Raw genomic sequence first — 27,676 nt, 5'->3', positions numbered from 1 at the left:
GTAAAATAAAAGTTGAAAAATGTAAAAATAAAAAGTAAAAAAAAAGTGAAAAATCCCCTCCCTTTTTTTTTATAAACATATTTGGTATCGCCGCGTGCGTAAATGTCCGTACTATCAAAATATAATGTTAATTATCCTGTACGGTGAACGGCGTAAACGTAAAAAATAAAAAAAAGTCCAAAATGCTGCTTTTTTGTCACATTTTATAAAAAAAAATGTAATAAAAAATTATCTAAAAGTTTTATATATGGAAATGTGGTATCGATAAAAAGCACACATGACGGCGCAAAAAATTAGCCCTCATACCGTCCTATATATGGAAAAATTAAAAAGTTATAGGTTGTCAAAATAGGGCGATTTCAGATTACTGATTTTGTACAAAAAGTTTTAGAAGCTTGCTGTTTGTAATAAGCCACTACCTTCCTCGTCCTCATCCTGCTCTCTTCCCCTCTCCTCCTCCTCTCCTCTCTCTTCCTCTTCTCTTCTTCTTCCAAATTCTCGCCCACATTCACATCCCCCCTCCCTTCCCCACCCTTTCCACTATTATATGGATACTAAGATGTCGAGGTGCCTTGCTTCACCGTATTTGCTTACACGTATCTAGATAGCTGCCTGACCTTACCCCCGCCTGATCCTCGCCCTCTCTGCCACTTCATGCCTTAACAATATTTACTACTTGTTTAGTAAGGATAAGAGACAACTGGCAACCTAATCGAGGTCTCTGATGCGCTGTCTGGACTGTAAGTAGTGCACTGATTATATATAACACCTTGCTGTTGATCCCGGCGCAGCATCGACATGCGAGTTATTGTTGTGCATTCGCATTGTTTTGTTACAATTTTTTTTTATTATCTGAAAATCTTTAATAAATTCTTATTTGGAAAAAAAAAAAAAGTTTTAGAAGCGGTAAAAAAATATAAAAGTATCTAGCCATAGGTATCATTTTAATCGGATTGACCCACAAAATAAAGAACACATGTCATTTTTACCATAAAGTGTATAGTGTGAAAACAAAACCCTCCAAAATGTGCAAAATTGTGGTTTCCATGAAAATTTCCTCCTTAAAAATTTTTTTTTGGGTTCGCCGTACATTTTATGGTAAAATGAGAGGTTTCATTACAAAGTACAATTGGTCACGCAAAAAAACAAGCCCTTATATGGGTCTGTAGATGGAAATATAAAATAGTTATGGATTTTAGAAGGCGAGGAGGAAAAAACGAAAACGCAAAAATAAAATTGGCCTGGTTAAAATGGGCTTGGTCCCTAAGGGGGTTAACACTATTTATAGGTAAAATAGCCGAGCACTTACAGTTCGGGAAGTTTTGTGTTGATTACGATAACTGCTCGGTTCTGGTTCAGCGTCTGCTTGCTAAGTTCTTCTAAAGATGGTAACTTTGCACCTGATTTTAGCTAAAAGGAAAAAAATATTTTTATTGTATATGTATATGAATGTTTTGTCTTCAAAACGTTTTACCAAACATAACTTAAGGGTCTATTCACACGTACAGTATCTGCTGCATATTTGATACTGCAGATTTGAAGCTGTCGATTAGTTCACATTAGAAATCTGCTGTATAAAATCTGCAGCATCAGATATGTGTGAATACGCCCTTAGAGTCAGTTCACACGTCCTTTTTTTTTTCTGCAGATTTTGCTACCTATTAAATTCAATGGGCCGCAAAATCTGTTGCAACTAATCTGCAGCAAAAGTAAGGACGTGTGAACTGACCCTTAAGGTATCCAGGTAACTAAAATGAGATAAAAATCTGGACCTTCCCATACTCCTTCACTGATGGCCCCATTATAAATCTATGGCCAGATTATGAGTCTATGAACCCTATAGACTATATAGATATACACCTTAATCCAGAAATATACCTATAGGAGATTAATAGGTCACGTACCTGACCATGGTCATAGAAGCCATCCTCTATCAGGTTAGTGTAGGACAAGTGTCCCTTCTGGTTGTACTTTAGGGAGAGATTGTTATCCAGCATCTTGTTTTCAGCTAATTCACTAAAATTGTTTCTACGACTTGTTGAAAGGTTCATTTCCTGAAGAATATCAAAAGCCCTAAAGAGAGAAAAGATCATTACAAATGTATAATCAGGAGATCGCAGGAGGTTACAGAGGTCGGCTCGCACCTCAACCCATCAGACACTTATCCCCTATTCTTTGGATAGGGGATAAGACGTAAAATACTGGACCACCCCTTTAAAGAAGTTATCCAGCATTAGAAAAAAAAAACTAATTTTTTTTTTTTTTTTTTTTTAAACTGCACCCCTCCTGTCCTCAGTTTGTGTGTTGCAGCTTAGTTCCATTGAAGCGAAATGAGCCAAGTTGTAATACCCCACACAACCTGAGCGCAGGGGTGGTGCCGCTTTTCGCAGAAATCAGCTCTGTTTTTCTATTGCTAACCTCTTTAAGGTTATGTTCATACGACAGAATTTTTAAGTGAATTGCAGCAAAGTCCCATGTTTTCAATGGGATTCTGCCGCACCGTGCACACGGAAACATTTGCAGCAGAAATTCCCACACCAGCCTCCACAGAAAGAATTGACGTTAATTCTTTCTGCGGAATCCGCTCGGAAATGCGAAAACGTCTATAGAGATGGTGCATTTCCAAGCGGTCCTAGCGTCGGCATGTCCTGCTGTCTGCAGAGCGTCTGATTGGAAATTTTCCAGCCGGATAATCCGCTGTGTGAACATTGCCTAAAGAGTTTATCCTGAATTAGAAAAACATGGCTGCTTCTCCCAGAAATGGGTTGTCCATAGGTTGTGTTTTTGCTCAGCACCATCAAAATAAAAGGGGCCAAGTTGCAATACCAAACACATCCTGTGGAAATAGAGGGCACACCCTGTAATGCTAAATTTTTTATTTACAATAAGGTGGAGGCGGATGGCTATCACAACCAATGTCTCGTGCAACACACGGAATATCAATGCTTGAAACCAGAAAACTAGAATAAAGAGGCATAAATTTTTGCGCAACGCTCTTAATTTTTGAGCAAAACACTGAAAAAGGAGCATCATTTTTTTTCACAGAAATAAGGCTTGGGCAAAAATGTGCTACTTTTTTTTTCTGGTTTCAAGGTTTTTTTTTGGTTTTCTGGTGTCAAGTGCTGATAAATTTCCCCCATTGTGTGTATATTCCAAATCCACCGGTCCATAGTATAATATACAAGAGGCAATTTGCGGCTTGCCTATCGTTCTCTGCAATTCACCAAAAGCAAACACTGAATAATAAATTACTTCTGCCAATGAATCCCAATGGTGGTCAACCTGCGGACTGAAGAGACCCTCATAGGGAATTCTTACGTACCCCAGTCTGTACAGTTCACTGGCAGTCGCTTCATCATTTGCAAACACAGCAATAGCCCAGCAGGCGTTCCTCCTGACTTCATCATGGTTGGAACTGAGAAGTTTCACAAGTTGGACCAGTCCATCTGCGATCCGAAACTAAAATGGAGCAAAAAGGAAACATCAATAAAGTCATTACATAGCTTTAAAGGGGTACTCCGGTGGAAAACTTTTTTTTTTTAAATCATTGGTTGCCAGAAAGTTAAACAGATTTTTAAATGACTTCTATTAAAAAATCTTAATTTAATCCAGTACTTATTAGCTGCTGAATACTACATAGGAAATTATTTTCTTTTTGGAACACAGTGCTCTCTGCTGACATCATGACCACAGTGCTCTCTGCTGACATCTCTGTCTATTTTAGGAACTGTCCAGAGCAGCATATGTTTGCTATGGGGATTTTCTCCTACAGTTCTTAAAATGGACAGAGGAGTCAGCAGAGAGCACTGTGGTCATGATGTCAGCAGAGAGCTCTGTGTTCCAAAAAAGAAAATAATTTCCTATGTAGTATTCAGCAGCTAATAAGTACTGGAAGGATTAAGATTTTTTTTAATAGAAGTAACTTACCTATGGCTCCAGAGCTATTTCAAAACTAATACTCCCAGCTTGCCCTAAGGCAGCATAGGCTGTCAGGACTGGGTCTACTACCTTGAAGTACAGCTCCCTCTATATCAGTGTTTCCCAACTGGTGTGCCTCCAGATGTTGCAAAACTACAACTCCCAGCACGCCAAAGGCTGTTTGGGCATGCTTGGAGTAGTAGTTTTGCAACAGCTGGAGGCACCCTAAAGACGTAAAAAAGGAGTAATACTCATCCTACTAATTCCTTGCTACTCCCATGCTGCCGTAGTCCTCTGTTGATCCCTTTTGCCCCAGTTCTAACAACACATTATGTGACTGCTGCAGCTCACTGTCCCCCAGAGGTGACCCCAGTAACCAGATGCAGAGGTCATGTGCCGACACCACTTCATCACTGGAGCCTGGCAAGAATGAATTAACAGGAGACCGAGCAAGTTTCGGCAGAGGATCAGAAAGGGACTGGTAAGGTGAACTTTATTCTGTTTGTTATTTCATTGCATTGTCACTGAATATTAAAATGGGTGTGAACCCCCATTTGACTGTTCAGTGACAATGCAATAAAATTGGAAAAGGAGTAATGTTGACCTTACCAGTCCCTTTCTGATCCTGTGACCAAACTTACTGCAAAATTGGGGAGTGAAGGAGACCTGACACGGCAATTTCTATATTTATATCTATATGTGGATCATGTCTCCCAGGTAAACTGAGCTTTGTAAACTTGGAACATGTGCAAAACATAATAATAATGCAACTACTAATAATAATACAAATAGTAATAATAAGTAATAATAGTAATAATATATAATAATAGTAATTATTATTTTATTATTATTAGTGATAATAATAATAATAATAATAATAATTATATAATAAAAACAGTAATAATTATCAGTCTAGATTATCTAGATCAGTTTTTTCCAACCAGGGTGCCTCCTGCAAAACTTGACTTAAAGGGGTTATCAAGGGAAAAACTTTTTTATATATATATATATATCAACTGGCTCCAGAAAGTTTAACAGATTTGTAAATTACTTCTATTAAAAAATCTTAATCCTTTCAGTACTTATGAGCTGCTGAAGTTGAGTTGTTCTTTTCTGTCTAAGTGCTCTCTGATGACATGTGTCTCGGGAAATGCCCAGTTTAGAAGCAAATCCCCATAGCAAACCCATTCTACTCTGTGCAGTTCCCGAGACAAGCAGAGATGTCAGCAGAGAGCACTGTTGCCAGACAGAAAAGAACAACTCAACTTCAGCAGCTGATAATTATTGGTAGGATTAAGATTTTTTTATAGAAGTAATTTACAAATCTGTTTAACTTTCTGGAGCTAGTTGATATAAAAAAATAGTTTTTCCTGGAATACCCCTTTAAACAATAGATCACTTTCTGATGACACAAGGGTGGGAATACACTGTAAACTACTGTTTAACAATCAGTGTGTCTTCAGCTGTTGCAAAACTACAACTACCAGCATGCCCAGACAGCCGAAGGCAGTCCGGGCAAGCTAGGAGTTGTAGTTTTGCAACAGCTGGAGGCACACTGGTTGGGAAATACTGACATAGTTAACCTACACAAATATATTGGGGGATTTTTTAGTCAACCAATATATTGCGTTACTACTGGAATCAGATTGTTCTGGCAATGCACATTTAAAACTTTGGAGGATTTCAAATTCTTTGTAGCTTCTGTGCAGTTTCCACTTGTTTTTTTTAAAGGTAAAAATGCCGCAAAGCGAAAAATAAAACGAAACTACAACTCCCAGCCAAAGGCTATCTGTGAATGCTGGGAGTTGTAGTTTTACAACAGATTGGGGCTTCCTATTTGGGGAAACACTGCCAAAAAGGCATGCAAAAAACATACAATGTGAACAGAGCCTCACTTACCAACTCTCGTTCCTGTCTGTAGTGATATCATCAATAGAGGAGGGCTACACCGGACCAGGACAGATAAGGAGTGAAGGTGGGTAAGTGATCATTCTGCTCACTCTATACAGTATACAGCCATCTATATAGTTGGCTGTATACTGTATAACCCCCCCCCCCCCCAAAAAGGAGTTTACTAGCGCAGATTGTGCATGAAGACACACCACTACATGCAGCGGTAAGAGTCAGGGCCCAGTTCTAGAAATCATAGAGAGTCCCAGCAGTCGGACACCCCGCTATCAGGCACAAATCCCCTTTCCTCTGAATAGGGGATAGGTTTTTTACGTGTGCCTCCGATGTACAGGGTGGGACATTTATATGGATACACCTTAATACAATGGGAATGGTTGGTGATATTAACTTCCTGTTTGTGGCACATTAGTATATGTGAGGGGGGAAACTTTTCAAGATGGGTGGTGACCATGGCGGCCATTTTGAAGTCGGCCATTTTAAATCCAACTTTTTTTTCAATAGGAAGAGGGTCATGTGACACATCAAACTTATTGGGAATTTCACAAGAAAAACAATGATGTGCTTGGTTTTAACATAACTTTATTCTTTCGTGAGTTATTTACAGTGCATAAAGAGGGAAACACATCATCATGTAGCAATTTCTCATATCCAGTGGCCTACATGATGATGTGTTTCCCTCTTTATGCACTGAAGCTGCACGTTCCCTGAGTTTTTCCAGCAAGATGGTGACCACCACATTATGGGTGTCAGGTCCGAGCATTCCTAGATGAACAGTTTCCTGGAAAGTGGATTGGTCTTCGTGGGCCAGTTGAATGGCCCCCAAGGTCTCCCGATCTGACCCCCTTAGACTTTTATCTTTGGGGTCATCTGAAGGCAATTGTCTATGCTGTGAAGATACGAGATGTGCAGCACCTGAAACTACGGATACTGGAAGCCTGTGCTAGCATTTCTCCTGCGGTGTATATAGTAGTATATAGCAGTGTATATGGATACTGGAAGCCTGTGCTAGCATTTCTCCTGCGGTGTATATAGTAGTATATACAGATACTGGAAGCCTGTGCTTCCATTTCTCCTGCGGTGTATATAGTAGTATATAGCAGTGTATATGGATACTGGAAGCCTGTGCTAGCATTTCTCCTGCGGTGTATATAGTAGTATATAGCAGTATATACAGATACTGGAAGCCTGTGCTTCCATTTCTCCTGCGGTGTATATAGTAGTATATAGCAGTGTATATGGATACTGGAAGCCTGTGCTAGCATTTCTCCTGCGGTGTATATAGTAGTATATAGCAGTGTATACGGATACTGGAAGCCTGTGCTAGCATTTCTCCTGTGGTGTATATAGTAGTATATAGCAGTGTATACGGATACTGGAAGCCTGTGCTAGCATTTCTCCTGCGGTGTATATAGTAGTATATAGCAGTGTATATGGATACTGGAAGCCTGTGCTAGCATTTCTCCTGTGGTGTATATAGTAGTATATAGCAGTGTATACGGATACTCGAAGCCTGTGCTAGCATTTCTCCTGCGGTGTATATAGTAGTATATAGCAGTGTATATGGATACTGGAAGCCTGTGCTAGCATTTCTCCTGCGGTGTATATAGTAGTATATAGCAGTATATAGAGAAGAGGGTTGCATTGACAATCCAACACAATGGGCAGCACATTGAACACATTTTATAAGGGGTCAGAAACTTGTAAATAACTCATGAAAGAATAAAGTTACATTAAAACCAAGCACATCATTGTTTTTCTTGTGAAATTCCCAATAAGGTTGATGTGTCACATGACCCTCTTCCTATTGAACCAACAAAAGTTGGATTCAAAATGACCGACTTCAAAATGGCCACCATGGTCACCACCCATCTTGAAAAGTTTCCCCCCTCACATATACTAATGTGCCACAAACAGGAAGCTAATATCACCAACCATTCCCATTTTATTAAGGTGTCTCCATATAAATGGCCCACCCTGTAGATAGGGGATAGGATAAGTTTAAGTGCGGGAGTATCCCTTTAAGTCAGTGTTTCCCAACCAGTGTGCCTCCAGCTGTTGCCAAAGACTGTCCGGGCATGCTAAGAGTTGTAGTTTTGCAACAGCAGGAGGCACACTGGTTGGGAAACACTGCTTAAAGTTGATGGCTAGTAAGATAAACTACAAAATGGGGTACTGATCTGACTGATCCCCCACTGATCTCTAATTCCCGGTCTGGTCTATACAATCCTTTTTATCATATTCACATAGTTTTGGCAAATATTAGGTTATACTTTATCTATTTTATAAATCATTCTCCGCCATTCGCCTTTGTGTTAATCAGATATAGTATGCGAAATGTAATATACATAAAATATAGTTAATATGGAAAGACTAGAAGTGTCATTTTACAGCGTAAAATGTATAGAATTAATAGCGACCTGCGCCGGCCATCATTGGCGGCAATAACACATTAACAGTGATTGATTTAAAAAGGTAATCTTCCCCATGACAGGCTTTAATGCGCGGCAATGATTTCCTATACTGTGAGATCCTGTTAATCATCTTCATCATTTTCTCATTTCAAAGGTTTGAACTCCATCTTAAGATGGAGACTTATACTCTGTATCAGTGTTTCCCAACCAGGGTGCCTCCAGCTGTTGCAAATATACAACTCCCAAATCTAGACTGATAAACTAATTACAGTACTGTTTTTATCATCATCATCATCATCATCATCATCATCATTATTATTATTACTATTTTGTTTTTCAGAGGTTTCTTGCATGTTTACAAAGATTAGTTGGGATACTAGGAGTTGTAGTTTTGCAACAGCTGGAGGCGCCCTGATTGGGAAACGTTGCTTTATATAAAGGAAGTTCATTTATTGAAAGAGACCTATAGTTTAAATCAAGATTTATATTAAACATATTTTTTTAAGGATTTTTGGTCATGTTTTTTTTCTAAGTTTCAATTTTACTACAGTTTCTACATTTTAAAATAATCCTGAAAACTTGCAATTTCCATTCTCATCATTAGGCTTAAAACTAAGCTGAAACTTCCTGATCTATCTGTGATGATAAGGAGGAGGATGCTGGAAAGTGATCTGTACAGCATTGCAGTGAGAGGTGACAATAGTAGATAGATTAGACAATAGGAGCTCAGCCGCCCCCTCCTCGTAGAATGGCCTATGAAACAGGTCACAGAACATGCTTATAAACCTTCACCATTCAAAGAATTGGGTCTGGAGATGTTTATTGTGTCAAATAGCTGACTGTAAATGGTAAAAAAATAGTGATTCCCAAGCAGTGTGCCTCCAGCTGTTGCAAAACTACAGCTCCCAGCATGCCAAAGGCTGTCTGGGCAGGCTGGGAGTTGCAGTTTTGCAATAGCTGGAGGCACCCTATAGAAGAAAACAAGGAATACTCATCACTTAAAAATTCCCTGACATCACTTAGAAAATTCCTCCAGTTCTAGCAATACCCCTGGGGTGACCCCAGTAACCGGATGCAGTGGTCATGTGCAGACGCCACATCATCACTGGAGCCTAGCAAGCAGGGATTGACTAGAGACCAAGGAAGTTTCGTCACAGGAGCGGAAGGGGACTGGTAAGGTCAATATAACTCCTTCTGTTATTTTATTGTATTTTCACTGACTAGTCAAATGGGTGTAAACTCCCATTTAACTATTCAGTGACAATGCAATAAAATAAGAAAAAGGAGTAATATTGACCTTACCAGACCCCATTCCGCTCCTGTGACGAAACCTCATGCAAATTTGGGGTGTGAATGAGGCCTGCAATTTATATATTTATACATACATGGGTCATGTCATCCAGGTTAACCGAGATTGTAAACTTACAAGGAACATGTGAAAAACATAATAATAATAATAATAATAATAATAATAATAATAATAATAATAATAAAACAAGCATGCTGGGAGTTGTAGTTTTGGAACAGCTGGAGGCATCCCAGTTGGGAAACACTAATCTAGATTCATAATTAAGGATGTGCTGCTTGACAACCCAATTTAACAATGATTAGAATGCATCCATAGCAACCAGTTTGTCTGTAATGATCCATCTTATCCAGCCGCTAGATTGACAGCAGAGAACATGAACTGTTTTGGCAACATTTACTGAATACAATGCATACTGAATACGGTACATTTAACCAATGAGGGCTTGTTTTATTAAAGGGTTACTCCGCTGCTCAGCGTTTGTAACAAACTGTTCCGGACGCTGGAGCCGGCGCTGGGAGCTTGTGATGTCATAGCCCCGCCCCCTCATGACACCACACCCCGCCCCCTCGATGCAAGTCTATGGGAGGGGATGTGACAGCCGTCACGCCCCCTCCCATAGACTTGCATTGTGGCGGCGGGGCATGACATCACAAGTTCCCGGTGTCGGCTCCAGCGTTCAGAACAGTTTGCTCCAAACGCTGAGCAGCGGAGTACCCCTTTGAATAAAAAAACAAACAAAACAAAACCTTACCTCAGTTCTGGCTTCAGCATCACATCCCAGGGAAGCCACCGTTATTATGGCTTTCCTGAGCACCAAATTACTGGCTGACTGCAAGGTAGCCACAAGGGCCGGCATAACACCGTGACTCTGCATCGCCAGCCGGAGAGATTCCTGAGCAGCCATGTTGGTAAGAACTGTGCACGTGTTGGCGATCACTCCTTCTCTCTTATCCGTCAAAAGATTAACCAGGGCATCGATTCCATCAGCTTCTACCAACACTCTGATTTTAAGAGATAAAAAGGAATATAAAATAGCATGAGTTACTACAGTCCATACCTTAAAGGGGTACTCCGGTAGAAAAAAAAAATTTCAACTCAACTGGTGCCAGAAAGTTAAACAGATTTGTGAATTAATTCTATATAACAATCGGAATCCTTCCAGTACTTATCAGCTGCTGCATGCTCCAGATGAAGTTGTGTAGTTTTTCCCAGTCTGACCACAGTGCTCTCTGTTGACACCTCTGTCCATGTCCAGAGTAGGAGCAAATCTCCATAGCAAACCACTCCTGCTCTGGACAGTTCCTGACATGGACAGAGGTGGCAGCAGAGAGCATTGTGGTCAGACTGGAAAACAACTCAACTTCCTTTAGAGCACACAGCAGCTAATATTTCCTGGAAGAATTAAGATTTTTTTTAATAGAAGAAATTTAAAAATCTGTTTAACTTTCTGGCACCAGTTGATTTGATAAAAATAGTTTAAAGGAGAGCTCTGGGATATGAAAACTTATCCTCTTTCCTAAGGATAGGAGATAAGTTTCAGATTGCGGGGGTCCGATGACTGGGATGACTCCTTGCGATCTCACGTACAGGGCCCTGTCAGTCCGTATAAGGGGGGCGTGTACAACCACCGTACGAAGTGGCGGTGTGAGGTGCAAACTTGCGACCCGTGCAGACTTGCATCCGCTCCTCCCCCAGCTCTCCAAAGATTTCCAAAGCTAGAGCTGGGGGGAGGGCAGAGGATGGGGAGAGAGGAGGTACATGCCCCCTCCCTCATCTCCCCTCCCTGAGCTCGGAGGACACAGGTCTGCATGGTGAGAAAAAAGCCAGAGCAGGGGGAGAGAGTAGGAGCACAGGTCCCGCATCTCCCATCCCCTCGGAGGACACAGGTCTGCACGGGGAGAAAAAAGCCAGAGCAGGGGGAGAGAGGAGGAGCACAGGTCCCGCATCTCCCATCCCCTCGGAGGACGCAGGTCTGCACGGGGAGAAAGATGCCAGAGCAGTGCACGGAGTTCATACAGGGAAGAAATGCACGGGGTTCATACAGGGAAGCAGAGATGCACAGGGTTCATACAGGGAAGAAATGCACGGGGTTCATACAGGGAAGCAAAAATGCACGGGGTTCATACAGGGGAGCAGAAATGCACGGGGTTAATACAGGGAAGCAGAAATGCACGGGTTCATACAGGGAAGCAGAAATGCACAGGTTCATACAGGGAAGCAGAGATGCACGGGGTTCATACAGGGAAGCAGAAATGCACGGGGTTCATACAGGGAAGCAGAAATGCACGGGGTTCATGCAGGGAAGCAGAAATGCACAGGGTTCATGCAGAGAAGCAGAAATGCACAGGAGTCATACAGGGACGTAGAAATGCACAGGGTTTATACAGGGAAGCAGAGATGCACAGGGGTTCATACAGGGAAGCAGAGATGCACGGGGTTCATACAGGGAAGCAGAGATGCAGGGGGTTCATACAGGGAAGCAGAGATGCACGGGGTTCATACAGGGAGGCCGAGATGCACAGGGTTCATACAGGGAAGCAGAGATAGACAGGGTTCATACAGGGAAGCAGAAATGCACGGGGTTCATACAGGGAAGCAGAGATGCACAGGGTTCATACAGGGATGTAGAAATGCACGGGGTCCATACAGGGAAGCAGAGATGCACAGGGTTCATACAGGGATGTAGAAATGCACAGGGTCCATACAGGGAAGCAGAGATGCACGGGGTTCATACAGGGAAGCAGAAATGCACGGGGTTCATGCAGGGAAGCAGAAATGCACAGGGTTCATACAGGGAAGCAGAGATGCACAGGGTTCATACAGGGATGTAGAAATGCACGGGGTCCATACAGGGAAGCAGAGATGCACGGGGTTCATACAGGGAAGCAGAAATGCACGGGGTCCATACAGGGAAGCAGAGATGCACGGGGTTCATACAGGGAAGCAGAAATGCACGGGGTTCATGCAGGGAAGCAGAAATGCACAGGGTTCATACAGGGAAGCAGAGATGCACGGGGTTCATACAGGGAAGCAGAGATGCACAGGGTTCATACAGGGAAGCAGAGATGCACAGGGTTCATACAGGGATGTAGAAATGCACGGGGTTCATATGGGGAAGCAGAGATGCACGGGGTTCATACAGGGAAGCAGAGATGCAGGGGGTTCATACAGGGAAGCAGAGATGCACGGGGTTCATACAGGGAAGCAGAGATGCACAGGGTTTTAAACGTGGCCTTAATGTCAGCATTCATTGCACAGCAGCTTTGAGAGAAAATCATGTTAGGAGGGACGTACAGGAGAAATAACACTGTAGCATGTAAATCTTCATCCAGGGGAAATTGAGAAGGAGGGGAAAACGATTTTGACGGCAGCCGCCAATTGAAATCTACACTTGCAGAATTCTGCAAGTGGAGTTTTAGATTAAATCGTTAACCTGTCTAGGACCAAGGGCGTACCTGTACGTCCTCAGGGTTTCCGGTCACAATCGGTAACCCGGCGGTGAACGGAACGCCTGCTGAAATCGTTCAGCAGGCATCCAGTGCCAATGCCTTGGGGGCTCCTGAGCCCCCCCCATGTTGGTCAATTCAGACCGGAGATTTGTGGCGATTCCAGGTCATATGGGTCTCAGGTGACCCAGTAAATAAGGGTGTTTGGGGCTGTCCAAGACCGCTTCGATCACCCTGAAGTGATAGGAGTGAGGTGGCAGGAGTGCCACCCCTCCTATCTCTGCTATTGGCTGGTCAGAAGCGACCGACCAATAGCAGATCGGAGAGGTGGTACAAGGATTAAAGTTCACTTCCCCCGCTCTGCCCACCCACGGTAGTCCGGGCAGAGCGGGGAACTGTGATGTGAGCAGCGGTGGAGGTCCCTTACCGATTGCGTGCGGCGATCCTCCTCTACTGGTGGCGGGCAGCGATTGTGCTGTTGTTGGGAGCCAGGAGGTGAGTACTTGCCTAGCAACATCTGGAGGGCCACAGTTTGGAGATCACTGTGCCGTACAACTCTCAGCATGCACGAACAGCAAATGGCTGTCTGGACATGCTGAGAGTTGTATTTGTGTGCCTCCAGCTGTTGCATATCCCAGCATGCCCTCCAGCTATCAGTGCATGCTGGGAGTTGTAGTTTGGCCACGGCTGGAGGCACACTGATGAGGAAGCACCCAGTTAGGTAACAGAACCTAACTCAGTGCTTCCCCACCAGTGTGCCTCCAGCTGTTGCAAAACTACAAATCCAAGCATGTATGGTCTGTCAGTGCACCTCCCCCCCTTTCACACATAGAAATCATCCCCAGTCCGAGATTTATTTCCCAGTCCCTGAATCCCCAGCCCGTGCACTTTGTCATCCTTCTGTTCAGTAAACACCGACAGAGCTCAGGCAAGGGGAGATGAGGAGCACTGTTCTGGCTTCTTACTCCCCGTGCAGACCTGCGTCCTCCGAGGAGAGGGGGAAGCGGAACCCGTGCTGCTCCTCTCTCCCCCTGCTCCTCCTCTCTCCCCCTGCTCCTCCTCTCTCCCCCCTGCTCTGGCTTTTTTCTCCCCGTCCAGACCTGCGTCCTACCGAGCTCAGGCAGGGGAGATGAGGGAGCGGGCGTGTACCTCCTCTCTCCCCTTGCTCTGCCCTCCCCCAGCTCTACCTTCGGAAATCTTCGGAGAGTTGGGGGAGGAGCGGACGCAAGTCTGCATGGGGGCGCAAATGTGCACCTCACAGCGGCTGACACGCCCCCTCAATACAACTCTATGGCAGAGACGGAACGCTGCATTCAGCAATCTCCGCCTTTCCCATAGCGCTGCATTGAGGAGGAGTGTCAGCTGTCACTTCGTGCGGTGGTCAAAACACACTATTTGGCAGGCGGGCAGGAACTCCATACAGGAGATCGCAGGGGGTCCCAGCTGTTGGACCCCCTGTGATCTGAAACTTATCCCCTATCCTTAGGAACCAGGAGTACTCCTTTAATGGAAGGACTAAGAGCTGAATTTATCATTGTATTTACACAGCTTTGTTTGTACATTTTTTTTAAATCTTTGCGCAAACGGCTGTGCGATGTGATGGAAATGAGCCCTTAAATGGGCACTGTCAAAATCAAAAAATGTTTATATGTTGTACATCTTGGCAAAACATTAAAGGGGTACTACCATGGAAAACTTTTTTTTTTTTTTTTAAATCAACTGATGCCAGAAAGTTAAACAGATTTGTAAATTACTTCTATTAAAAAATCTTAATCTTTCCTGTACTTTTTAGGGTCTGTATACTACAGAGGAAATGGTATTCTTTTTAGAACACAGTGCTCTCTGCTGACATCTCTGTCCATTTTAGGAACTGTCCAGAGCAGCATATGTTTGCTATGGGGATTTTCTCCTACTCTGGACAGTTCTTAAAATGGACAGAGATGTCTGCAGAGAGCACTGTGGTCACGATGTCAGCAGAGATCCCTGTGTTCCAAAAAGAAAACCATTTCCTCTGTAGTATTCAGCAGCTAATTAGTACTGGAAGGATTAAGATTTTTTAATAGAAGTAATTTACAAAACTGTATATAACAAAGGAAGCTCGGCACCACTCTCTGTATCTAAAGGACGGGAAAGGCTGGGACCCTTGATGACTTCTCCCCTTGCAACTGCTGGAGGTACATACAGGTGCTGCTACGCTGATAGACGGTATAAACAGATGTCCAATCGGAAAAAGAAGCGGAGCACTCACCAGACCTTGAATGCAGATAGACTTTATTGACCGGATCGATCAAAGGCACATCAGGGGGGAGATCGTACAGACAGGGGAGTATAACTTAGAGACGCGGGGGTATCCTCTCGGTGACGGACCGTTGCGCGCCGAAGCGCTTCTCCAGTCCTGGTCTGGAGAAGCGCTTTGGCGTGCAACGGTCCGTCACCGAGAGGATACCCCCGCGTCTCTAAGTTACACTCCCCTGTCTGTACCATCTCCCCCCTGATGTGCCTTTGATCGATCCGGTCAATAAAGTCTATCTGCATTCAAGGTCTGGTGAGTGCCCCGCTTCTTTTTCCTATTGGACATCAATTTACAAAACTGTTTAAGTTTCTGGCACCAGTTGATAAAAAAAAAAAAAGAGAGAGAATAAAGAAAACGACTAAAAGTATAGGTGGAAAAAACTAATTTTGAGTCTCTTTGAACTGCTGGAGAAAAGAAAAATCCCAAATCTCTCCTATTTTTTTTTAATATGCATAATGCTTGATGAATTAAGTAGGTAGCACTCCAAAATACCAAACTATACATAACCCATAAAGGAGCAATTTAATACATTCATCATTGTAACATTTAAACAAAACATAGACAGAGAAGAGAGCGCGGCTCCTACATGTGGGTACAAATGTAAATGACAGGTCCCATTGTCTGACTTCTCTGGCATCAGACTGGATGCGGCTCCCATGTGAAAGGACGAGGTAATTATTAGGGCAAAAGCTTTTACGCACAAGACGTCCTGCGAGGTGTTCGCATGCCTCTCTGCGCCACGTATACAAAAATTTATTTGCCTCATCCAAACATATATTATTACATTCAAAAATACAATAAAGCTATTTGAATAAACATTACTTACAGAAGGAATAATGTGTGTCCACGCCCCAATAATCTGCCTAATGATAATAATAATAAGAAGAATCTATTAAGCAATTTGTTTCTTGATGGAACTGAATTTTGCAGCATGCTGTGGTATTTTACTGTTCTATGTGAAAAAAGATCCTGGCGAAAAAGAAGTAGACTAATGTGAACATAAAGCATGTTGGGATTTGTACGAATCTCACAGAGGTGGATATCTTAAAGGGGTATTCCAGCCATAGACATCTTATCCCCTATCCAAAGCATAGGGGATAAGATGTCTGATCGCGGGGAGGGGGCCTGCCGCTGGGACCCCCTGCGATCCCGGGGCAGCATCCTGCATTCTATGCTACAATCTCGAAAACCTCAGTTTTTTGGGGATTGGAGACGTGACATCAGGCCACGCCCCCTTGTGATGTCATCCCAAGCTCCATCAATTCATGTCTATGGGAGGGGGCGTGACAGTCGTCACGCCCCCCTCCCATAGACATGAATTGAGGGGGCGTGACGTGGCATCATGAGAGGGGCATGGCATAATGTCACGAGGGGGGCGTGGCATGATGTCACATCTCCAATCCCGGAAACGCAAAGGTTTCCGAAATTGGAGCAGCAGCCCAGCACAGAATGCCGGGTACTGCACCGAGATCGCAGGGGGTCCCGCGATCAGACATCTTATCCCCTGTTCTTTGGCTAGGAGATAAAATGTCTACAGCTGGAATACCCCTTTAAGTAATGTATATTTGGTGCTAGGCTGCAAACCAGATAAAGCCCATGGACAAGAATGGTGCTTGTTCAAAAAAGCACAAACAAAAAAAACTGAAAGGAACAAAATAACCTGTGTAATTTATGTTACAGTCATTTTAATAGTGCTGTTTTTTTTTTCTCAACAAATTTTTATAGCTTTAGTGACACATAACAGTACTGCAAAAGCCAAGAAGCCAAACTTGCCTTAGTTCAAAGTAAGCTGCACCAAATGGTATGTTTGGACCCCATTAAAAAATAAATACCGGTAAGTATAATTTGAAAAAGCTTTTAGCAGTATTTTGCAATGTCAAGTTTAAAAATGCCATAAATCGTATTGGAAAAATGTTAAAAATAAATAAATGAATAAATATTAAAAATTTTACATGTTCCCACAATTACAAAGGCAGTGTGAACCTTGTGCCAGAATTGTCATGTAAACCTGAGCATGAGTCTTTGAAAATGTCCTGTAACCCAGACTATATCTGACACCACGTTCACTTTTGCAAAACTGGAGCGCGTCACGTAAACTTTAGATTTTTTTATTTATTTAAACTCCTTTAAGAAAATAGTGTGTGATTTTCTTGCCACTTCTTACCAAGTTTCGTACTAAATATTTGGCGTGAAACTCTGTAAAAAGTAGTGCGAATGCAAACGAAGTTTTCAATATGTCCCTATGTATTTTTTTCTAACCTTGCCCAACCCTATTATTGCCCAACCCTTTTAAAGGGTTTGTCCAGGAATAGAAAACCAGAGCTAAATTCTTCCAAAAAACTGTTCCACCCCTGTGCTCATGTAACTTTTCCCATTCACTTCAATGGAGCTGAGCTCCAATACCATATACAACCTGAGGACAGGTTGGCACTGTTTTTGGAAGAAATTATCTCTAGTTTTCTTTTCCTGGAAAATCCCTTTAAGGCCATGTTAACATGTCCACCCGGAAAATACAGGCCGACATTCCGCACACTTGCATGATTCAGCAGCACTAGGTCTGCTTGGAAATGCGCCGTCTTCATAGATGGCAATGCATTTCCGAGCGGAATCTGCAGAAACATTGAAAAGTTCACAGTTCACAGTTCGCAATTCATTCTGTCTGCATCAGCTGCACACGGAACGTCTGTCTGGAACTTCTCCGGACGGATATTGGGTAGTGTGCACATACCCTTAGGCTATCTTCATACAGCGGAATGTCTGCACATTCCATTGCAGGAGAGTCTCTATGATTTCAGTGAGATTTTGCCGCACTGTGCACATGATGGAATTTTTGCTGCAGATGTTTATGCAGTGGAAATGCCAATTCCAGCGTCGGTAGAATGAATAGACATTTCTAATTTTTTTGGATTATTTTGCTTGAAAATGCATTGCCGTCTATGAGACAGCACATTTCTGAGTGGTCCCAGCACCTGCCGGATTATTCAAATGTGCGGAATGTCCTCACATGTCTTCCATGTGGACATTCCGCACATTTTTGGCCATTTGAACATGGCCTTACAGCTGTAAGTCCAAGTCTGACCGTGGGTGTAAAAGAGGTACTTCGGTGGAAAACATTTTTGTTAAATAAACTGGTGCCAGAAAGTTAAACAGATTTGTAAATTACTTCTATTTAATAATCTTAATCCTTCCAGTACTTATCAGCTGTTGTATACTACAGAGGAAGTTCTTTTCCTTTTGAATTTATTTTCTGTCTGACCACAGTGCTCTCTGCTGACAGTCAGAGCAGTCTAGAGCAGCATATGTTTGATATGGGGATTTTCTCCTGCTCTGGACAGTTCCAGAAATGGACAGAGGTGTCAGCAGAGAGCACTGTGGTCAGACAGAAAAGAACTACACAACTTCCTGTGGAGCATACAGCAGCTGATAAGTACTGGAAGGATTAAGATTTTTAAATAGAAGTAATTTACAAATCTGTATAACTTTCTGGCAACAGTTGATTTAAAAAAAAAATGTTTTCCACTGGAGTACCCCTTAAACAGCTGTCAGTTCAAGTCACCAGGGCCGCGCACTTGCATAAGTAATATAGGTGCAAAAATAGGCCAGTGTGAATGCGGCCTGTGGGTATTTCCAGGAAGAAGTTTCCAAGCACACAACAAACTACATGCAGGTATAGACTTTGGATGCATTTGAACCCAGGACACAATATGCATCACTTACCCCTAGGGGCAACATTTCCCAACTAGTGTGCCTCCAGCTGTTCCAAAACTACAACTTCCAGCATGCCCAGACAGCCAACGGCTGTCTGGGCATGCTGGGAGTTGTAGTTTTGCAACAGCCAGAGGCACACTGGTTGGTAAACACTGCTCTAAGTTAAACATTCTGTCCAGTCTGTAGTCTAAAGATTATATTTTATTTTCTAGGAAAGTCACACGTAGCCGTTTTTTTTTGTATACTTTTGGGCAAAAAAATATCCATGATGTTAAAAGTACTTAAAAATGCTAATGAACTGAGGGAACGTAAAAAAATAAATAAATTTGAAGAATGATGACTGTGGAAGGAAGCGCTCCGGCTATTACCCTGCACTAAACGCCTGACCTCAGACTTCATAAGAAGATTTATCAAAGTAAACAAGACCTTGTGTATTAATCTTAGATGGCTCGGAGTAGTAACATCTTGGCCTATAAATGTTTCATTATACGGGAAATAGAGTTGCCTTTTACAGCTCTGTAGCTCACTATGGGAATAGCAGTAATAACAATACCGCTAAACCTCTCCTCCTCAATAACATATGGTATATTTATAGAAACTTCTTACTATTTGACTTTACATTTATTTTTTGAAGTTTCCAAGGAACACAATAGATTTCAGGTGGAGTAAACCAAGTTCAGTGTAGGAAACTGAAGAGAAAGTGGTTTATATATATATAAGAAACAGGGCCCCATAGCAAGGATAGAAATGGGCCTCCTACTATGGTGCCTGATTATGCCCCCTGAGGTAGTAAGGCCTGGTGTTTATTTCCCCGGGTCTTCCATGAACTTTAGATCGATACCATTATTCCTTCATTTGTTGACAAAGCAGTTCCCTGGAGAAAGAAGAGCAAAAGTAATGAGAGCAACCAAGGCTGGGCCACCTCTCTCCAAAGGCTCCAAAGCAACTGCTTGATCTGTCCCTATGTCCCTTGATTTGTCCATATTTCCCTTGATCTCTCCCTATGTCCTTTGATCTGTCCCTAAGTTTCTTGATCTGTCCCTATGCCCCTTAATCTGTCCCAATGCTCATTGATTTGTCCCTATGTCCATTGATCTGTCCCTATGTGTCTTGATCTGTCCCTATCTCCCTTTATCTGACCCTATGTCAATTGATCTGTCCCTGTGTCCCGTGACTTGTCCATATTTCCCTTGATCTGTCCCTCAATCTGTTCCTATGTCCCTTGATTTCTCCCTATGTTCCTTGATCTGTTCCTCAAGTTCCTTGATCTGTCCCTGTGTCTATTGACCTGTCCCAATGTCCCTTGATCTGTCCCTATGTCCATTAATCTGCCCCTATGTCCCTATCTCCCTTTATCTGACCCTATGTCAATTGATCTGTCCCTATGTCCCTTAATCTGTCACCTATGCCCCTTGATCTGTCCCTATGTCCCTTGATCTGTCTCTATGTCCTTTGAACTCTCCCTATGTCTCTTGATTTGTCAATATTTCCCTTGATCTGTCCCTCAATCTGTTCCTATGTCCCTAAATCTCTCCCTATGTCCCTTAATCTGTCCCTAAGTTCCTTGATCTGTCCCTATGTCCAGTGATCTGTCCCAATGTCTCTTGATCTGTCCCAATGTCCATTGATCTGCCCCTATGTTCCTTGATCTGTCCCTATCTTCCTTTATCTGACCCTATGTCAATTGATCTGTCTATATGTCCCTTTATCTGTTCCTATATCTATTTTTTCTTTATTTTTGTGAGCAACTTCATGAAGATTAGTTTCCTGTTAGGAGTAATCTTTAGCTACTATGACTATAGCCAGCATGTCATTGTGAAGAGTCACCTGTGTGTCACTATAAAACATTGTCACTTCCAATAGAGAGGAGTTACTTCATATCTTTTTCCCCAATATTCCCAGTGCATACCCACCTCACCTAGGCTTAAATGCCCTCTCAATTCCTACCTTGAGGTGGTCACAGCATCTCTTGTTGTCCTGTTGACGGCCCTGTTTAGTGAGTGAGGTGGCCTGGCCAGTGAGAAGGTGTGGACGCTGAGTCAATCAGCCTCACACTGGCACCCACACCTCCCATATTTAAACTGCCTAGTGTTTCTAGTCTGTGCCCGTGATTGCAGATTGTCATGAGACTCGGGTTCCTGTTTCCTTGCATTCCCCTATTTGTTCTAACCTCTTGTGACCTGACCTTTTGCTTGTTCCCTGACTTTGCTTCTGCTCGCTGACTTTGTACTTTAATGCTCTCTAGCTTTGACCCATTGCTTGTCCTGAATCTGTTTTGTCTCTGATTTTGAACTATACTGCCCTCTTGGTTCTGACCCTCTGGCTTACTCCTGTTAACACTTTGTCTTCTGATTTGACACTGTTTTTGACCGGGTGTTATTGAAATGGGCTGTTTAATGCTTCTTGACATCATGCACTTAGTTCAGTGGAGGAACAGTTGCCGAGATGGGGGTCGCCGTTTAGGATGGCTCATTCAACTAGGTAGCGACAGTGGTTAGGGCCAAATCCAAGTCTGCATGATCTATACCTCAGATGTTATAATAGATCCACATTCCTTTTGACTCACCAGCTATTCCACAGCTCCCTGAATTCAGACACACCAACCAGTATTTGTTCTCCTTAGTGCAGTGGCAGCCCAGGTAGAAGTCAGCAGCTATTCTGTTTTTTTCTAAGCTTCAGCAAAGGAAAGACATTGATCCTGCACCATTGTTTGAGCACTCCTGCCCAGATGGGAGCCATCTATTTCAATAGAGGGCTTGTGACAGACCACATCCTTGTGCACTTTTTATGCACCTGAGTGATTGAGCACATACTTTGGGCCCTAAAAAAGTTAACCATGCAAGGATAAAGGTGCCCATACACCTTAAGCTAAAGTAGGCTAAACCCATCATCTGTAGTGGATTCAACTGACTGTCTAAGATTTATGGAGGCCTCCTGACTATCTACTGACAGATGATGCTGATGGTAAGGGTTGGTTATGCTGGATTTTTACTTCTTGATGATATTGTTCTGGGAGAGATGTCTGCGGCTTACTTCTACCCTCCATATAGAGATCACATGAACATACAGCAGTGGCAAATGTATGGGAAGGTCAGGAGAGAGTTACTGAAAATGTATGGCCAACTTTAAGAGTGGTCATAGTCATCAAAACCACCATTTTACCTAGGCCTAAGCTATCCAAAGGAATACCTTTTGGCAACATAGCACAAACTATTTTTTTTCCTTCAAGTTCTACAGTATAGTGACTAAATTTAGCTCCCAGGTATTAAAATGAGCCATTTAATTACCGGTCTAAATTCAGAAGATGACAAATTATCAATGTTAATTAATGTGCTGCCCTGTAATATGGTGATTAATCACAAACGTCCATTATACACTAAATCCTATCTGCAGAATGAGCTTCGGCTAATACTCTCCAAGAATCCAAATGAATCGCGGTCCTCTAATAATCTCCCCCCAGATGATGGAGTGCTCTTCATTACCAAAGGTAAAGTGCGACGCGAGGAGTGGAAGAAAAATATCACACAACCACACATCGGAAGTATATGATGACTATGTATACCGCAAAGCTGTACACTGTCTCTCCATCTATTGTAAAACTACAACCATTCTTTTCTGATAGCCTGTGGGATCTCACATCTCCGACTGACAGGGAACAATGAATAGGGCATAAGTGCACATATAAAGTCACTATGTACAAAAACATCTGTCTGTATAACATCAATGGGTTAGCAACTGGCTCAGTCATAGGAAGCATAGGATGGGGCTCAATAAAACTTACTCTGGTTGGGTAACAGCTATTAGTGGGACCGCAGGGGTCAGTACTAGGTCCACTTCTTTTTAATATGTTTATAAATTAACTTCTAGAGGGATTACAGAGTAGAATTTCAATATCTGCAGATGACACTAAACTGGATAAGGTGATCAGCAGAGAGGAGGACAATATAATATCACAGAGGGATCTGGGGAAGCTTGGGCACAGACATGGCAAAAGAAGTTTAATGTGGATAAATGTAAGGTTATGCACTTGTGCCGCAAAAACTAAATGTACAATTATGTGCGAAATAATAAGACATTAGGTAAAGCTACCATTGAAAAAGACTTTTGGGTACTGGTGGACAGTAAATGTAACTTAGTGATCAGTGCCAGGCAGCTGCTGCCAAGGCTAACAAAGCCATGGGATGTATCAGATAAGCATAGAGGCTTGTGACAGGAACATAGTTTTGCCTCTGTATAAAGCAATGGTCAGACCACATATGGAGTATTGTGTCCAATTTTTAAGCCCCTGTATATAATAAGAAGGACATGGCTGAACTGGAGAGGGTGCAGAGGAGGGAGGGCGACAAAGATAATTAATGGTATGGAAGGATTACAGGACCAAGACAGGTTATCAGTTTGGGGTTATTTTGTTTGGAGAAAATACGTCACAATGTACAAATATATGAATGGATAGTACAGAGGCCAGAAACCATGACAAGGGGGCATCCTCCACGTCTAGAGGAAGGAAGGTTTCACCATCATCACAGACAGAGATTCTTTACTGTAAGAGCAGTGAGACTATGGAAATCTCTGCCACATGATGTTGTGATGTCTGACTCAATACACAAGTTCAAGGGGGCCTGGATGTTTTTCTCTAAAAATATAATATTATAGATTATGAATACTAGACTTATGTGGACAAAATGTTTATCCAGGGATTTATTCTGATGCCATATTGGAGTCGGGAAGGAATTGTACCTCTGTTATGGGAAAATTGGCTTCAGCCTGATAAGTGTTTTTTTTTTTTTTGCCTTACTCTGGATCAACACAGTGGGTTTAATGGTTGAATTTAAAGAAGATCTGTACTGCTCTGAACTTTATCCCCTATCTCCTGTACGGGGCCGCGGCAATGTACAGGAAAGGGGAGTTCTGTCCCCGCATGACGCGGCAGCCGGCACGCCCCTCCATGAATCCCATAGAGATACATGGAGTGGCGTGCCGGCTGCCGCGTCATGTGGGGATGGAACGCCCCCTTTCCTGTACATTGCCGTGGCCCCGTACAGGAGACCGCGGGGGCCCCAACACTCGGACCCCCCCCCCCAATCTAAAACTTATCCCCTATCCTTCACATAAGGGATAAAGTTCAGAGCACTACAGATCTCCTTTAATGGACTCCTATCTTTCTTCAACCTTTTAAACTATGTAACTATAAAAAAAATAATCACTCAATCTGGGAATACTCATTTCTTTATTGTCAGTACAAAATCTATGACAACCAGAACTAAACACCTTAACCCACCCCCTTACCCACCCAATTATGACTGCAAAGAAAAGGGTCTTTTAACTCCCCATCAGTAAATCAAGTATGGTCATACTAAAGCGAAAGTCCACCTTAATGTGAGGCATGTCACTATGTAACAATGCCACACTCCCCCCCTCCCCCCAAGTAGCCCTAATCAAAATCCCATCATGCCTCCCCATAAAACAGCCAGACTATCCCATTGTTTATCAAACATAATAAGTGTCTTCCCTTTATGATAGACTTTACACTTCATTAACAATGTTGCGTTAAACATCTCAGTCATTACTGGGGGAGTCAAATGGATCAAATGTATATAACTGATGATGTGCATGTGACACAAATATTTAGCAACAGCTCATTTGCAGGTCTGAAAACTCCCCAAAAGCCATCAGAATAGGAGGGGACTTGTGTATTTTGTCCACAAACAACAATTTATCATCTGCATACATTGCTATATGCTCATCAAACCCAACATAAGAACATTTTTTTTTAAATCATCTGGTGCCAGAAAGTTAAGCAGATATGCAAATTACTTCTGTTAAAAAATCTTAATCCTTCCAGTACTTATCAGCTGCTGTTATGATCCACAGGAAGTTCTTTTCTTTTTGAATTTCCTTTCTGCCTGACCACAGTGCTCCCTGCTGACACCTCTGTCCATTTTAGGATCTGTCCAGAGTAGGAGCAAACCTATCCTGCTCTGAACAGTTCTTAAAATGGACAGAGGTGTCAGCAGAGACCACTGTGAAAGGAAGAAAGGCAGAAAGGAAATTCAAAAGGAAAAGAACTTCCTGTGGAGCATACAGCAGCTGATAAGTACTAAAAGGATTAAGATTTTTAAATAAAAGTAATTTACAAATCTGTTTAACTTTCTGGCACCAGATGATTTAAAAACAATGTTTTCCAGTGGAGTACCCCTTTAAATTATTCTACACATAATAGTCACCACATAACTATTGCAGATTTTCATTAAAAAAAAAAACCTTGCAAAGCTAACAAACATAGGTGTAAGGTATATGTTTTGTCGATCTGATGAAGGAGACACAGTCTCCGAAAATGCATTTATTGTTTTGGGCTATAAATCCTCAACTACAATACACTGGATATTGGTTTCTTATGCCAGAGCGCTGTATTGGTTGCAGTTCTATTTTTTCCTTTTTTTTTCTGGGTGTAACTATGGAAAGTGCAGAGACTGCAGTCATACCAGGGCCTTAGTGCTTACAGCAGTGTTTTCCAACCAGGGTGCCTCCAGCTGTTGCAAAACTACAAGTCCCAGCATGCCCAGACAGCCAACGGCTGTCTGGGCATGCTGGGAGTTGTAGTTTTGCAGCAGCTGGAGGCCCACTGGTTGGGAAACACTGGCTTACAGGGACCAAAAAGAACTGTCCGCTGCATATTAAAAGACAAGTGTTATAAATGATACATGTCAGCGGCCCTGTTACACATCTTGCCTCCCTGAAGCATTAAAGAAGTATTCCAGGAAAAAAAAAAATTTTTTATATATCAATTGGCTCCAGAAAGTTAAACAGATTTGTAAATTACTTCTTTTAAAAAAAATCTTAATCCTTCCAATAATTATCAGCTGCTGAAGTTGAGCTGTTCTTTTCTGTCTGGCAACAGTGCTCTCTGCTGACATCTCTGCTTGTCTCGGGAACTGCACAGAGTAGAAGAGGTTTGCTCTGGGGATTTGCTTCTACTCTGGACAGTTCCCAAGACAGGAGTGATCAGAGAGCACTTAGCCAGAAAAGAACAACTTAACTTCAGCAGCTTATATGTACTGAAAGTATTAAGATTTTTTAATAGAAGTAATTTACAAATCTGTTTAACTTTCTGGAGCCAGTTGATATATATATATATATCAGGGGGTCAGTAAATCACATCTCTGAAGAAAACCACTATGAAACCCAATATGTTGGCCACACTGTTACAGATATAAGACATGTCTAAAAGAAGACAAGGCAAGGACCTGTATCTGCCAAATTCTTGGTAAAAAAAAATTGACGAGTGTTCACCCGTGCTGTACGGTATTATGACTATCCACCAATAGATGGCAGTAAGGTTCTAATATATTTTTTAAAAATCACATCCAGATCCGACAATTTACACAAATTAAGTGAAATTCTCAGGTCTTGATCGGTTTTTGTTAACCCTTCAGTGACTAATTCAGATCTTACTGTTTTGCTAAAGGGGTTGTGATATTAGATAAACAAGAATTTGAGATTGGAGTTTACTAATATAAAGCTGTAATGCACATTGTTGGGTATTATTACTCTCCATCTGGAGGGTTTGCTGTTTAAGGCCATGATGCTTATTTGGTCAGTATTTCACACCCGCATTATAAGTCAAATCAGGTCAACGGGGGTCAACAATGTACAACAGATATTATCTATAAGGAGCTAAGGCACCAAGTTTTACCATTGAGTTGTTGGAACAAAAGAAATGGAATCTACATACAATGCATTCAAAATTTGTTTAGACCCTTTAACTTTTTCCCATTTTGTTATGTTGTGGCATTGTGCTATAAAAAATTATTCCCCAATCAATCTGCACTCAATCCCCCATAATGAGAAAGGGAAAATAAAATGTTAGAAATGTATGGAAATTTATTAAAAATGAAAAACTAAAATTTTGCATGAACATAAGTATCCAGACCCTTTACTATAACACTTGAAATGTAGCTCTGGCTCCTCTCATTTCTCTTGATCATCTTGGAGATGTTTCTACACCTTGATCAGAATCTCCAGAGGCAAATTTCGAGTGGCTGGACAGGATTTGGAAAGACATAGTCCTGTCTATATAAGGTCTCACAGCTGACAATGCATTTCAGAGCAAAAACCAAGCCAAGAATGGGAAAGAACTGCCTGTAGAGCTCAGAGAAAGCATTGTGTGGAGGCACGAGGGCTATGAATAAAAATTCCTGCTGCAGTGAAAGCTCCCAGGAGCACAGTGACCTCCATAATTCTTAAATGGAAGATGTCTGGAACAACCAGGACTGTGGCGGAGCTCCAAAGATCCTGTGTGCAGATGGTTGACCTTTTGGAAGTTTCTTCCATCACCGCAGCCTCCACCCATCTAGACTTTATGGCAAGGCAGAGAGAAGCATCTTCTTAGTAAAAGACACATGAAAGCCCTTTTGGAGTTTGCAAAAAAAGCTTCTAAAGGACTCTCAGACTGTGAGACACAAGACTCTCTGGTTTGATGAAACCAAGATTGAACTTTTTGGCCTCAATTTTAAACGTCATGTCTGGAGGAAACCAAGCACTGCTCATCACCTGTCCAATACCATCTCTACAGTGAAGCATGGTGGGGGCAGCATCCTGCTGTGGCGGTGTTTTTTAGAGGCTGGGGAGACTGGTTAGGGTTAAGGGAAAGCTGAATGGAGCAAAGTTCAGAGATGTGTAC

At 42.3% G+C, this 27,676-nt stretch overlaps 1 protein-coding gene across 5 annotated transcripts in view; it reads right to left on the bottom strand.

Moving 5' to 3' along the window:
- The window catches only part of ARMC3 (armadillo repeat containing 3), a 91,452-nt gene that overhangs the window by 22,051 nt on the left and 41,725 nt on the right, over window positions 1–27,676 (bottom strand). For 3 of the 5 annotated variants that reach the window (XR_008843866.1, XM_056519280.1, XM_056519281.1), the window contains exons 11-15: window positions 16,115–16,147; window positions 10,301–10,550; window positions 3,323–3,459; window positions 1,905–2,073; window positions 1,310–1,410 (exon numbers count right to left, since the gene is read on the bottom strand). Coding sequence is in view for 4 of the 5 variants with exons in the window: in XM_056519280.1 (XP_056375255.1) it covers window positions 1,310–1,410; window positions 1,905–2,073; window positions 3,323–3,459; window positions 10,301–10,550; window positions 16,115–16,147 (690 nt within the window). In the remaining variant the exon portion in view is untranslated. The remainder of the gene's footprint in view (window positions 1–1,309; window positions 1,411–1,904; window positions 2,074–3,322; window positions 3,460–10,300; window positions 10,551–16,114; window positions 16,148–27,676) is intronic. The other 2 variants (XM_056519282.1, XM_056519284.1) reach the window with 1 other exon arrangement.

This window comes from Hyla sarda, chromosome 5 (assembly GCF_029499605.1).
Source record: "Hyla sarda isolate aHylSar1 chromosome 5, aHylSar1.hap1, whole genome shotgun sequence".
NCBI lineage: Eukaryota > Metazoa > Chordata > Amphibia > Anura > Hylidae > Hyla > Hyla sarda.
This window is presented reverse-complemented; position numbering and strand designations above follow the sequence as displayed.